This window comes from Mustelus asterias, chromosome 12 (genome assembly GCF_964213995.1).
Source record: "Mustelus asterias chromosome 12, sMusAst1.hap1.1, whole genome shotgun sequence".
NCBI classification, from domain to species: domain Eukaryota; kingdom Metazoa; phylum Chordata; class Chondrichthyes; order Carcharhiniformes; family Triakidae; genus Mustelus; species Mustelus asterias.
Genome location: NC_135812.1, coordinates 42,168,288 through 42,182,059, shown reverse-complemented (window position 1 = coordinate 42,182,059; position 13,772 = coordinate 42,168,288). Strand labels below are relative to the sequence as shown.

Sequence of the window (13,772 nt, the reverse complement as noted above, 5' to 3'; positions counted from 1 at the left end):
GGTGGGCCGAAGGGCCTGTTCCTGTGCTGTGCTGTTCTTTGTTCTTTTGTTCTTTGTCCGTCCCCGCTGGCTAATCAGTCTGAATTTTACCTGGAAGTTATTCTGCCAATTATTTTTGTTCTCTGTCATTTCTCTGTGTAGGAATTCTGTGGAGGTTCAATCATCTCAAGACGCTGGATTCTCTCGGCTGCACATTGCTTTAATGAGACATTCGGAGAGATAATTAACTTGACCATATCGGCTGGTAAGACTTTTCTTAAAGCTTTTTCCAGTTCTTCGAGGTTTGTCTGTCTTACTGGGTAGCATTCGCACCTCTGAGTGGACAAAGCCCAACTCCAGGATCATTCACTGCAACAGCCTCGAAGGGCCAAAATGGCCTCCTCCTGCTCCTATTTTTCTATGCAACACTGAGGGAGAGCTGCATTGTCAGAGATGCCATACTCTGGGTAAGACGTCAAACTAAGCCTTAGAATGTGAAAGATGTCATTAAATGCTATTTGACAAAGGGTATGGAATTCTCCCAGAGTCACTAACTGTGATTAAATATATTCCTGGAAGTTTCATCACATGATGTGCCCCCCACACATGGGGAGGCAGCGGCGTAGTGGTATTGTTACTGGACTGGTAATCTAGAGACCCAGGGTAATGGTCTGGGGAGTTGGGTTCGAATCCCACCACGGCAGGTGGTGAAATTTGAATTCAATGATGACCATGAAATGGTGACTGTTGTTCAAAACTCGTCTGGTTCACTGTGACTCCAAATCTACTGCAATATGGTTGATTCTGAAATGCCACTTATTTGAATGTGATTACGGATGGGTATCCCGTGAATGAATAAAAAAACAAAATCCAGCCATTAGTCAGTTGACGCATCAGCTCTGTGACGCGCTGCCTTCCGACGCCAGTCGGAAAGCGCAAAGATTCATTACCCAATTGGACGATGCTTGATTGTCAACCAAACAGCCTATTTTTTTCCCAATTTGTTTTACAGCCGCTAAGGAGAAATGATGTGAGAAAATGATGAAAGAAACCTTCTTCAAGATGATTTTTCTCCAGAGCCGCACACGGCAGTGTCCCAGAGATTAATCTTCAATTCCTGGTGACTCCAGGCCGATCCTGGAGGGTTGGCGACCATAGGGTCTTTGTCCTGATCCCTCCTACTCAAAAACATGAAAAACAGATGGTCTGGCCACTCAGTTATGTGGTCTTTCTGTGTACATGTTGGCTACAGCATTGCCGTAAATAATATCACCATACTTCTAAGTAATCCATCAGCTATCAGGTCTTTTGGAATGATTGGAGGGATCAGATGGCTCCAGGCCCTTTCTAGATGATCCAGACTTAGATACCTAGGAGCAGGTATTCCTCTCTGGCACATTTGTAGATTATTCTGTCCCCAATGAAAAAGGGGACATCGAGCTGTATTTTCCCAAACAATGGCAAAGGGTCAGGTTCGGACTGAAAACTGGTATGTTTCTCTCCAGAGGAACAGATAGATTTTCTCCCCAGATCTTCCCATGCCTCACTATTTTAAAACAGGGGGCATGTTTTTGCCGTCATTGTGAAGGGCAGGGCCTAAAGATGCCATGAAGGCTGGCTCCATTGAGACTGAGGGTGCCGTAATCTCAAAACCACATTAAAGACCATCCCCATTCACCAGCATCAGTTTCCCTCTCATCACTGACATGGGTCACCGGTGCACCTCCCCTCCTCGCCCTCCCACCCTCCACATCGTTCCCCCCTCAACGTGAGGTGAACCCCAGCTATGGAGTTGCCTATAGGCCCACTGCTTTCGGCCCCATCTCCCACATAGGTCCCACCCCCAGCAGGGTACCAGGACACTGCCCTGTTGTTTTCCGAGGTTTTATAACTGATGGTTTTCAAAGTCTTATTTTCAGAGTTGTTGGGTGGAATTTTACAATATTTTTTTCTAAGTGTCCACCTTGCGTGAAAATAGGAGCATTCCAGATCCGCTTTTTGGGCGAATTTTCACTCCCAATCTTGTGGATTTAGTGATTGAAAATATGGGCTAGACCGTTTCTAGCCACTAGAGGCAGTAGGCGGGGCTTATTTCGCCAGACAGCCTGCACCTCAGATCGGAGACACAAACTGCGCATGTGCAGAAAAAACAAAAGATCACCAGCTCTCCTGACAGACCGTTTCCCCCGGCTGGGTCAGATACAGCCTCCCCCTCTTCCCCCCACCGACAATGTGGACCCCTCCATTATGAACCCCCTTCCCTATCCCCCCAGACCCCCTTGCACATGGCCCCCTCATCACCCCCCTGGTCCCCAATCACAGAGTGACGAGACCCTCTCTCTCCCCTGCTCCCGATTATCATAGAGGCACATTTCTCCCACCTCCCTCCATCAGCACACCTGCAAGTGCTGACTTGGCTTCCCCTTCATGGTAAGAAGGCAAACTGCATTAAACTCACTGGAATGCTCTAATGGGCGTGTGACTCGCCCAACCTGCCTGAAGCTGATCTTCCCTAACAAGGGACAGTGCCATAAAAACCCCAGGAATGGACAAACATGCAGGCAGTGCAGAAGGAAATGGCCTCCAGGAAGAAAGCTCCCAGATTCTCCGATGGAGATCTTGCCAGATTGCTGGAGGCAGTGGAGGTAAGACAGGAGACCCCCTTTCCCCCAGAGGAAGGTATAGCAATGCAGCCTGGGAGGCAGTGGCAGCATGAGTTAGTGCCAGGGCACTGGCCAGGAGAACCGGGAAGCAGTGCCACAAGAAACTGAATGACCTCATCCAGGCAGCAAGGGTGAGTGTTTAACTTCACCTAGCATCTTCCCCCTAAATGACCCCCAGATCCCCCCACCCTCAACACCCTGCATGCTTCCAGCCCCTGACCCCCAAGCATCTCCCTCCAACCAAATGCCTGATAACCCTTGCCCTCTGAGGGCCACCCCCCTGACACCCTGCAGGCCTCCTGCCACCAGAATTTACATGGCTCCTTCTGTCCCCACAGGAGAATGCCCATAACCACCAGGAGAGGGTGTAGACAGTGGGCGGTGTGCCTGAGATCTGGATCCTCACCCACTTTGAGGAGCAGGCACTAGAGCTTGCGGGAGAGGAGGGGATCTGCACCATAAGCGGCAGCATGGTCAGGCTGAAGCATAGAAGTCAGCACCTGCCAATTCTCTACTTGTTGGGGATACCTGCAGTAAGTTGATTGCAGCCCAGATTCCTCTCCCTCCCTTGCACTTAACCTTGTATTCTGTGTTGCAGGAAGGGACCCTGACGCACCAGGGCCATCTGGCATCGCGGCCCCCACTGCTGCTCCCACCCATTCTGCCCCTGGCAGCTCAGAAGACTCCTCGGGGGAAGTGGATGTAGGCACCTCCGAGACCGGCACCAGTTTTGCATCAGCTTCCACCTCACAACTCACCATCCCAGAGACAAGTTAGTGGCGAGGCATCTGGGTCACTTTCTGGTCTGCACAATACATCTGCTGATGTACATCTGGAGGAGGAGGGAATGCCTGAGGCCTCTGGCAGATGGCGGCCTGCTGGATGCGAGGACTCAGCTGGCCCCAGGCTACATGCTGGGCCTCTGAGATCACTTCTGGACCGACTGCGAGGCTGTTGGGAGGAGTCCCAAAGCTTTCAGATGGACCAAATATTGCCTGCCTTGTGTGCTTCCCAGGCCAACACTGCAAGGGTGGCGTCTGCAGTGGAAAGCCTGGGGCAGGGGATCCTCACCATGAGTGGCAGGCTCCAAGCAATGGCCGAGTCACAGCAGGCCACAGCGGAGTCCCAGAGGGCCGCGGCTGATTCACAGCGGGCCACAGCTGAGGGACTGAACAGGATTCTCGAGGCTCTGCAGCCCATGGCTGAGAGGCTCGAGAGCTTGCAGGAGACCCAGCGGGACAGCACTGAGGCCCAGCGGGCTCTGGCAGCAGCCTTTGAGAATGTGACCCAGTCACAGAGGGCCATGGCCAAGGGGTTGCAGAGCATGGCCCAGTCTCAGAGGCTGAGGGGCTGCAGAGCATGGCCCAGTCTCAGAGGTGAGGGGCTGCAGCCATTGACAGGAGGCCCCCGACTCAGGTGGCCGTCGCAGAGGGCTCGACCACCATGAGTGGGATGCAGGTTGTCCTCTCGGACTGCAGGGCCAGGTGATGCCGGAGCTTCTGGAGCTCACTGCAGAAGCACCGCCGTCCCATGGAGACCCAGGGGCCCACGGGAGGGAGGAGGAAGGGCTCACGCCCATGCTGGGGCCTTCCAACCAGGAGACTGCAGCAGTTGCTACACATTCTGACTCCCCCCTTCCTGACACCGGGGCATCTCAGGAGCAGCGGGATGAACAGGATGCTGTTGGTTACGTCCGTGACACCTGTTAACCAGCCGGGTTCCTCAAGGTCCAGGCCCTCCAGAGAACAATCGCCAAGGGCATCACAGGCCACAGTAGGCAGCTGGCCACCCGCCACTTCTGATGTACATCCTGGGGAGACACCAAGACACAGTGCTAGGCCACGTGAAGTTATAGCAGCACCAAAATGACATGGGTGAAGGAGCACACCAGTTATTATAGAGGAATTAGGCACTATTAAGTTTCACTTGCACTGTTTGTAATATATGAACATTGAGTTTGATGGCACTTTTATTGGCACCTGAACTGCATGTCGAGGAGCCTTATGCACCGCTCCACATTTGAACAGGTGGCAACGTGAGCCTCATTATATCAGGTCTCTGCCTCAGTCTCAGGCCTCTGCAGAGGCATCATCAGCCAAGTCCGAAGCTGGTACCCATATCCCCCACGAGCCATCCCTGCACCCTGGGCTCCTGCTTAAAAACCTCTGGGATTTGCGAACTCCTCAATATGAAGCTGTCATGCACGCTGCCGGGGTGCCTGGCGCAGACGAGCGTGATGTGCAGCTGATGGTCACTCACCAACTGCACATTTACTAAACGGAAGCTCTTTCTTTCCATGAATTCTCCCTGGATTTTTCTCCAGGGCCTTGCGGGCGATGTGGATGCAGTCTATAACCCCCTGCACATTTGGTATTTCCGCAATGGCCGTGAATCCTGCAGCCTGGGCTTTCCTGCTGGGCCTGACCCAGGTCAAATTTAATATTCTGGCCAGTCCGGGCATACAGCGCATCCGTGACCCACTTCACACACTTGTGGACGGATGGTTGGGAAATGCCACAAAGGTCTCCACTGACGGCCTGGAAGGACCCGGTGACGTAAAAGTTTAAAGAGGCCGTCACTTTCACAGCCACTGGGAGTGGATGCTAAATTCTCCCTCAGTGTACCTGAACAGGGGCAGGAGTGTGGTGACTAGGGGATTTTCACAGTAACTTCATTGCAGTGTTAATGTAAGCCGACTTGTGACACTAATAAATAAACTTTAGTTGCAGGATTTCCAGCAGCCCCTGCCGGGCAGCCCCTGAACTCTACCCCTATGTCAAAGAGAAGAGGCCTGGGGTAATATTGAGCCAATGGAAATGAAGGGTGCTGCAGGTTATGTCATTTTAGGTGGACCCCATCTGATATGTTGAGTCGAGCTGGAGGTGAACACTGGAACCATGATGTCCCCGCAATGAATTGGAATTATTGTTCTCTTTTACTGATTGTCACACCTTTAATCAAAGTACAACACAACAGCACATGAACTGTCAGTTTATCACAAGAAGTGTCAATAGGAATAAGAACACCTTTCCCTGTGTACAAGGGGATCAATTCTGACCTTTGCCTGTGAGATGAAAACTAATCTCCGAACATTTCCTTTCAGGTGCAACTAAAAGAAAGGAAAGTTTGCAAAAATTGAATGTGGAACAAGTGATTATCCATGAAGACTTTCGCATTCCCTCAGAGATGAACAACGACATTGCCCTCTTGAAGACTAAAGAGTCCATCGTATTCAATCCTCAAGTGAGGTACTCCCACTCACTCGGTATTAGAATATCCGTTTGCTCAAACACTTTGTTCGTGAGGAGAGTAAAGCAGAACACAAAGGAGCAGTGAGTTATTAAAAAGATAAATGCCTTGGTGATAGGATGCTTGTGAGATGCTAATCATAAAGGTTCCAGTATGGATGGAGGCCATTCAGCCCTTTCTGAAAATGCTGACATTTTGTTTCAATAGTCCCAAGCCACTGGCATGCTCTCTGAATGATTTGTTGTTCGGGGTATTTGTTTGATGGGAGCAAGTGGTACACTGTTGTATCAGGAGAGGGGTGACTTTTCTGGGGAATGAAGCATCAAGGGGCATGAAATTCCACTGCCTGGATTTTTGGCCATGGGGAGTTACTGTTTGTGGCACGCCCATATCCATTCAGATTGGGTTGAGTAAGTCACACAAATTTGGTCTGCCCACCTCATCTGCAAAATTTCAGGATAAGAATCTGGGCCTCCATTTCCACCTTGCCAGTAAATCTCTCACAGCCAGAGCCACCAGTAACGCAGTTTACCACAGTGGAAGTTGTTGGAAAATGAACACCAGGGCGCACAGAGCAATCCAGAAAAATAGTTGGAGGCACGATGGCGCAGTGGTTAGCACTGCTGCCTCACAGCGCCAGGGATGCAGGTTCAATTCCCAGCTTGGGTCACTGTCTGTGTGGAGTTTGCACATTCTCCCCGTGTCTGCGTGGGTTTCCTCTGGGTGCTCCGGTTTCCTTCCACACTCCAAAGATGTGCAGTTCGATGGATTGGCCATGCTAAATTGCCCCTTAATGTCAGGGGGACTAGCTAGGGTAAATTCATGGATTAATAGGGATAGGGCCTGGGTGAGATTGTGGTCGATGCAGACTCAATGGACCGAATTGCCTCCTTCTGCACTGTAGGGATTCTGTGATATGGCATTGGGGACATTAGTCTTTCAGGTATGCAGGAGGAGAGACCTCTTAGTTTTCCAAATTGAGGGGGAAGGGTGCAGAAGACCCTTAAGGATCAGTCATACAAGAGTGGTGACCAAGGAAGTCGGTTCCCTAAGTCTGGGCCAAGCACCTTGTAGGAGTTCCACATAGTGACATTATAATGACCCCATGCAGTTGGTAAAGGCCAGTGAGTACATCTTCTGGAGTGAGTAACTCACATCCTGACTCCCCAAAGCCTATCCACCATCTACAAGGCACAAGGCAGGAGTGTGATGGAATACTCTCCACTTGCCTGGATGAGTGCAGCTCCAACTACACACAAGAAGCTCCCTGACCACTCACTCGGATTAGAGCCTGACCCTCCAGACACTATCCTGATAGCCCACCTCACCTTCACAGGCCTTCCAATGTTGCCAACCTTACACCCACCGCTCACTGCCTCCAGCTATTCAGCTCTGGTAGGCACATCACACTGCAACACAGTCACTGACAGGCTGGCCTCTCTCTCAGAGGACTAAGTGGCACACAATGAGAGGGAACGAGAATACTGAGCCCAATGAAGGAGATTGCTCCCAGCATCATGCTGGACTGTGGATAAACCGCTCAGGCCTTGAACTCCCAGCTCACCCTCGCTCTGCTATCTGGCATTGTGAGTGAGCTGCTGGTGGGGTGACCATGGACCTCTTGATTCTCGATCTCCTTCTCTCAACCTTCCTGATTTCCTGCCTTCCGATGCCCATGAGCTGCCAGCTGCCCAACTGAGTGAGGAGGGAAAACAACAGCATGGCACTGGTGGAGGGGCTGCATGACTCAATCAGAGCCTGGCAGCCTCCATCCCCGCTCAGATACTGCACATACCTTGGAGTGTAGAGTTGGGATCAGAGCGTGTCAAGTTATCGGGGCATGAGTGCGCTGAAGCCAGTGCAGGGGTGTAGGAGGGCTTGTACGCTGGCTCTCTGTAGGGTGAGTCACAGACAAGCTCTACTGTGGAAGGCTGAGCTGAGGATCTCACTCGGGCTGCGTGCAAGGGCAGCACCGATGGCTGTCACACTGAGATGCCGGGTGCATTGGCTCTCCTGGCATCAGCCTCCTGTCACTGTGAAGGGGTATGGGGCAATCTGCCTCCAGGCTGGCACAAAGCATGATGTAGAATTTTCCCTCTCCGTATCCTCTTCCCCATCTCACTGTGGTGATGTCAGGGCAGAGGCACTGGTACTGCTGCCCCCTTTATCTGCTGCAGCCTCTGTCTGGACTGGTCACTCACTCTCGAGTGAGAATGTGGCAACATGCTCCAGTAAATACATCGAAACACCTCCAAAAACAGTGCTGAGTACTTTGAGATGAATGGAAAAAGATCCATGAATTTTATTGCCATCAATGTGTCTGTCTTTTTAAATAAGGCGACGGCAGAGCCTGTTTTGTTGCTTCACTCTTCTTTCCACATTTCTGGACTGCCCAGACATTAAGAAGTCTCACAACACCAGGTTAAAGTCCAACAGGTTTATTTGGTAGCAAAAGCCACTAGCTTTCGGAGCGCTGCTCCTTCACCAGGTAAGTGGGAGTTCAGTTCACAAACAGGGCATATAAAGACACAAATTCAATTTACAAAATAATGGTTGGAATGGGAGTCTTTACAGGTAATCAAGTCTTAAAGGTACAGACAATGTGAGTGGAGAGAGCGTTAAGCACAGGTTAAAGAGATGTGTATTGTCTCCAGCCAGGACAGTTAGTGAGATTTTGCAAGTCCAGGCAAGTCATGGGGGTTACAGATAGTGTGACATGAACCCAAGATCCCGGTTGAGGCCATTCTCATGTATGTGGAACTTGGTTATCAGTCTCTGCTCAGCGACTCTGCGTTGTCGTGAAGGCCGCCTTGGAGAACGATCAGAGGCCGAATGCCCGTGACCGCTGAAGTGCTCCCCAACAGGAAGAGAACACTCTTGCCTGGTGATTGTCGAGCGGTGTTCATTCATCCATTGTCATAGTGTCTGCATGGTCTCCCCAATGTACCATGCCTCGGGACATCCTTTCCTGCAGCGTATCAGGTAGACAGCGTTGGCCGAGTTGCAAGAGTATGTACCGTGTACCTGGTGGATGGTGTTCTCACGTGAGATGATGGCATCCGTGTCGATGATTTGGCACGTCTTGCAGAGGTTGCTGTGGCAGGGTTGTGTGGTGTCATGGTCACTGTTCTCCTGAAGGCTGGGTAGTTTGCTGCGGACAATGGTCTGTTTGAGGTTGTGCGGTTGTTTGAAGGTAAGAAGTGGGGGTGTGGGGATGGCCTTGGCGAGATGTTCGTCTTCATCAATAACATGTTGAAGGCTCCGGAGAAGATGCCGTAGCTTCTCCGCTCCGGGGAAGTACTGGACAACGAAGGGTACTCTGTCCACTGTGTCCCGTGTTTGTCTTCTGAGGAGGTTGGTGCGGTGGCGCGTCGGAACTGTCGATCGAAGAGTCGAGCGCCATATCCTGTTCTTATGAGGGCATCTTTCAGCGTCTGGAGATGTCTGTTGCGATCCTCCTCATCTGAGCAGATCCTGTCTATACGGAGGGCTTGTCCGTAGGGAATGGCTTCTTTAACGTGTTTAGGGTGGAAGCTGGAGAAGTGGAGCATCGTGAGGTTATCCATGGGCTTGCGGTACAGTGAAGTGCTGAGGTGACCGTCCTTGATGGAGATGCGTGTGTCCAAGAATGCAACCGATTCCGGAGACTAGTCCATGGTGATTCTGATGGTGGGATGGAACTTGTTGATGTCATCATATAGTTGTTTGCGTGATTGTTCACCATGAGTCCAAAGGAAGAAAATGTCATCGATGTATCTAGTGTATAGCATCGGTTGAAGGTCCTGTGCGGTGAAGAGGTCTTGTTCGAACCTGTGCATGAAGATGTTGGCATATTGAGGTGCGAATTTGGTCCCCATGGCTGTTCCGTGTGTCTGGATGAAGACTGGTTGTTGAAGGTGAAGATATTGTGGTCCAGGATGAAGCGGATGAGTTGTAAAATTGCATCTGGAAACTTTTGTCGGTGTTGAGTACTGAGGCAGTTGCAGCAATGCCATCGTCGTGGGGTTGCTGGCGTAGAGTGCCGAGACATCCATTGTGACGAGGAGCGCTCCTGGCTCAACTGCTCCATGTGTGCTGAGTTTCTGTAGGAAGTCCGTCGTGTCGCGACAAAAGCTGGGGGTTCTTTGTACAATGGGTTTCAGGATGCCCTCGACATAGCCGGAGAGGTTCTCGCACAGGGTCCCATTGCCCGATACGATGGGACGGCCGGGTGTGTTTGCCTTGTGTATCTTCGGGAGGCAGTAGAGATCTCCAATGCGAGGATAACATGGGATGAGAGCACGGAGGGTGCTCTGAAGGTCCGGATCAAAGTTCTTGATCAGTCTGTTGAGTTGACGGGTGTGTTCTTTGGTCGGATCTGCAGATAACTGTCTGCAGTGTTCCTCGTTGTTCAGTTGTCGGTACACTTCTTTGCAGTAATCCGTTCTGTTCAGTATGACGATGGCCCCTCCTTTGTCTGCTGGTTTGATGACAATGTTGCGGTTGGTCTTGAGAGCGCGGATGGCGTTGCGTTGTGCTTGGGTGATGTTCGGGGCTGTCTTGTGAGTGCGGCTGATGAATCTGGTGTTGACGCACCTCCTGACGGCTTGGGCATACATGTCAAGTCGAGGGCAGCGGCCTTCCGGAGGAGTCCAATTCGACTCTTTCCTCTTCGGTTGCTGCACTGCGGATCTCTCTGTCGGCTGTTCCGGTTCATTGGCTGTCTCATTGTGTTCGCTGTTGGCCTGTTGGGGTTTGTGGAAGAACTCCCGCAGCCTCATTTGCCTGATGAATTCCTCTGTGTCTGCTGCGAGACTGATGGGGTCTATTTTGGTGGTGGGGCAAAAATTGAGCCCTCGGCTGAGAACTTCGATTTCATCTGGTTGAAGTGTGTAGTCGGACAAGTTGACAATGGACTTCCCTGCAGTGGTACTGTTTTCTACTGTGGTACCGGGGGAGGCTTGGTTGTTGCTGGTGGTGATGCCGAGTTTCTCAAGTTTCCTGTTCTTGGTGTGCATGTAGATGGCATAGTTCCTATGCCCTGTTTGTGAACAGAACTCCCACTTACCTGACAAAGGAGCAGCGCTCCGAAAGCTAGTGGATTTTGCTACCAAATAAACCTATTGGACTTTAATCTGGTGTTGTGAGACTTCTTACTGTGTTTACCCCAGTCCATCGCCGGCATCTCCACATCATGACTGCCCAGACATTTCCAGGAATGGAACTTTGTGGTCCTGGTGTCACAAAGGGCAGTTGGATTGTGTGAAATCGGGACTTATTCTATTTCTGTGTATTGTGGCCCGTTCTCTATGTGAACTCAGTGTCAAACGCCCCCAGAGCAGGAAGAGGGTTCAAAGTTCATCATTTCAATTCCCCTGTTTCCACTGGGCAGAGGGAGCTAATACCTGGAGTTTGCTCCTCTAAAGCTTTTCCAACATGGGGACTATTTCCTTATCCCAATCCCTCACAGGTCAGAGTGATTCTTCTTGGAGAGGGCCAGCTCTATATTCACCATCCAACTATGGAGAGTGGGCGAGATCCCGAGACAGGATAACGGGTCCACTTTTTAAAAATTTAATTTTTAATCTCCATCCTTATAGTTACGAAGCCAATGCTCAGATTGGACCGGGCAAACCTGAATCCATTCCTTGCTTGCTCCGAAAACCAAATTCAAATTCCAACTGAATCCAATTCAAGGTCCCCACAAGAGAGACAAACATCTTGGGCTTGATCTGACGCTTGATCTTAGCCAGAATGCCCACTCCAACCTCCCTCACTGAGAGCAGGGGGAGTGTTACTGAGGGCTGGTGCCTCTCTGATGGAGAAGTAGGGCAGCACTGCAGCCAGTTTCATGGTCAGAGTGGATACAAGATTCGCTGCAAATGGTCACCGGAGACTTCCATCTCCAAGTTATCTTGACTCGATAAGATGGAGTGATACAGATAGACAGCAAGGCTGCCGTTTGCTGCTGGTGAACTGTCCTTAGTAACTCTCCTTGGGGAGGCAATGGCCTAGTGGTATTATCATCAGACTATTCATCTAGAAACTCAGCTAATGTTCTGGAGACCTGGGTTCGAATCCCACCATGGCAGATGGTGGAATTTGAATTCAATAAAATATATTTATATCTGGTTCACTAATATCCTTTAGAAAGGAAATCTGCCATCCTTCCCTGGTCTGGCTTACATGTGATTATGATGTGGAGATGCCGGCGTTGGACTGGGGTAAACACAGTAAGAAGTCTCACAACACCAGCCACTAGCTTTCGGAGCGCTGCTCCACACACCTGATGAAGGAGCAGTGCTCTGAAAACTAGTGGCTTGTGCTACCAAATAAACCTGTTGGACTTTAACCTGGTGTTGTGAGACTTCTTACTACATGTGACTCCAGAGCCACAGCAATGTGGTTGACTCTCAACTGCCCCCAGGCAACCAAAGCTGGGCAATAAATGCTGGTCAGCCAGGAACGCCCATGTCCCGTGAAGGAATATAAATAAATGTATTAAATTTATTTAATAAAATGAACGCGCATCAAGTTATTGCAAGCGGGAGTGAAAAAGCAGTGCAATGTTTCTGGTTTCCATCAATTCTGGTTGAGTGTGCTGAGTTTGTGTTTGCAGTGCTGAGGGTGGGTTAGGATCAGTGTGTGGTTTGCCGGGTCTTTCACTCCATTCAGGGGTCGTTGAACAACAGGAGTTGAGGAGCCAGCTAACCAATCCCTGGTTTTATATCTTGCAGGCCTGTGTGTCTGCCCTGCACAAGGAGAAGTGCAGAGCTCCTTTCCTCAGTGCTGGGTAACTGGGATGAAACGTGTCGGTACGAAGGTAATGTAACCGCGGCAAGTTTCTTTCTCAACAATAACGGCCACCAGAAACAGTCTGATCAGGCGTAATGTCGTGATTGGTGTATATCTCGTCACGCATTTTCTCCATTCTCTCAGGTTCCGCTTCACTCGTCTCTCCCTCATTAGAGTCCATAATGATCAGTGGTGGCACGGTGGTTAGCACTGCTGCCTCACAGTGCCAGGGACCCGGGTTCAATTCCGGCCTTGCGTCTGTGCGGGAATTTGTACATTCTCCCTGTGTCTGCCTGGGTTTCCTCCGGGTGCTCCAGTTTCCTTCCACAGTCCAAAGATGTGAATTGGCCATGCTAAATTGCCCCTTAATGTCCCAAGATGTGTAGGTTAGAGGGGATTAGTGGGGATACATAGGTGGGGTTACAGGGATAGGGTCTGGGTGGGATGCTTTGTCCAAGAGTCAGTGTTGATGCAATGGGCTGATCGGCCTCCTTCTGCACTGCAGGGATTCTATGATTCTATAGTCAGTTGTTTAGCTTTGCTGGTCAGTGTTGAATACAATGTGGTGATTTAGTGTGACCAAATAGTGAGGCCATGTAGACTAGTCTAGTCTCACGCATAGGAAAAGGAAAGCATTTACATTGATTTATTTCCAATCTCTCACATATGTTTCTCTCATCTTTGGGAAATTGACATTCCTGAGTTAAACACAGCCAATTTTAAGCTGGCCTTGCTTGTAGATTTACATACAATACCTGAACAAACGGAATGATGTTTACGGAGAATTTCAATAGATTTCTACACACTTCACACATCGAAAATGCTAGGACATACACCCCTCTCCCTGTCCATTGTCTAGGTTCATAGAATCATAGAATCCTACAGTGCAGAAGGAGGCTATTCGGCCCATCAAGTCTGCACCGACCACAATCCCACCCAGCCTCTATCCCTATAACCCCATGCATTTACCCTAGCTAGTCCCCCTGACACTAAGGGGCAATTTAGTATGGCCAGTCCACCTATCCTGCACATCTTAGGACTGTGGGACAAAACCGGAACACCCGGAAGAAACCCACGCAGACACAGGGAACACGCAGAATTGAACCT

The 13,772-nt window shown here is 50.4% G+C and overlaps 1 protein-coding gene across 1 annotated transcript in view; it reads left to right on the top strand.

Moving 5' to 3' along the window:
* LOC144501391 (complement factor B-like) overlaps window positions 1-13,772 on the top strand; it is a 101,024-nt gene that overhangs the window by 71,653 nt on the left and 15,599 nt on the right. The window contains exons 12-14 of the mRNA XM_078225090.1: window positions 142-244; window positions 5,746-5,890; window positions 12,608-12,693. Coding sequence (XP_078081216.1) covers window positions 142-244; window positions 5,746-5,890; window positions 12,608-12,693 — 334 coding nt within the window. The remainder of the gene's footprint in view (window positions 1-141; window positions 245-5,745; window positions 5,891-12,607; window positions 12,694-13,772) is intronic.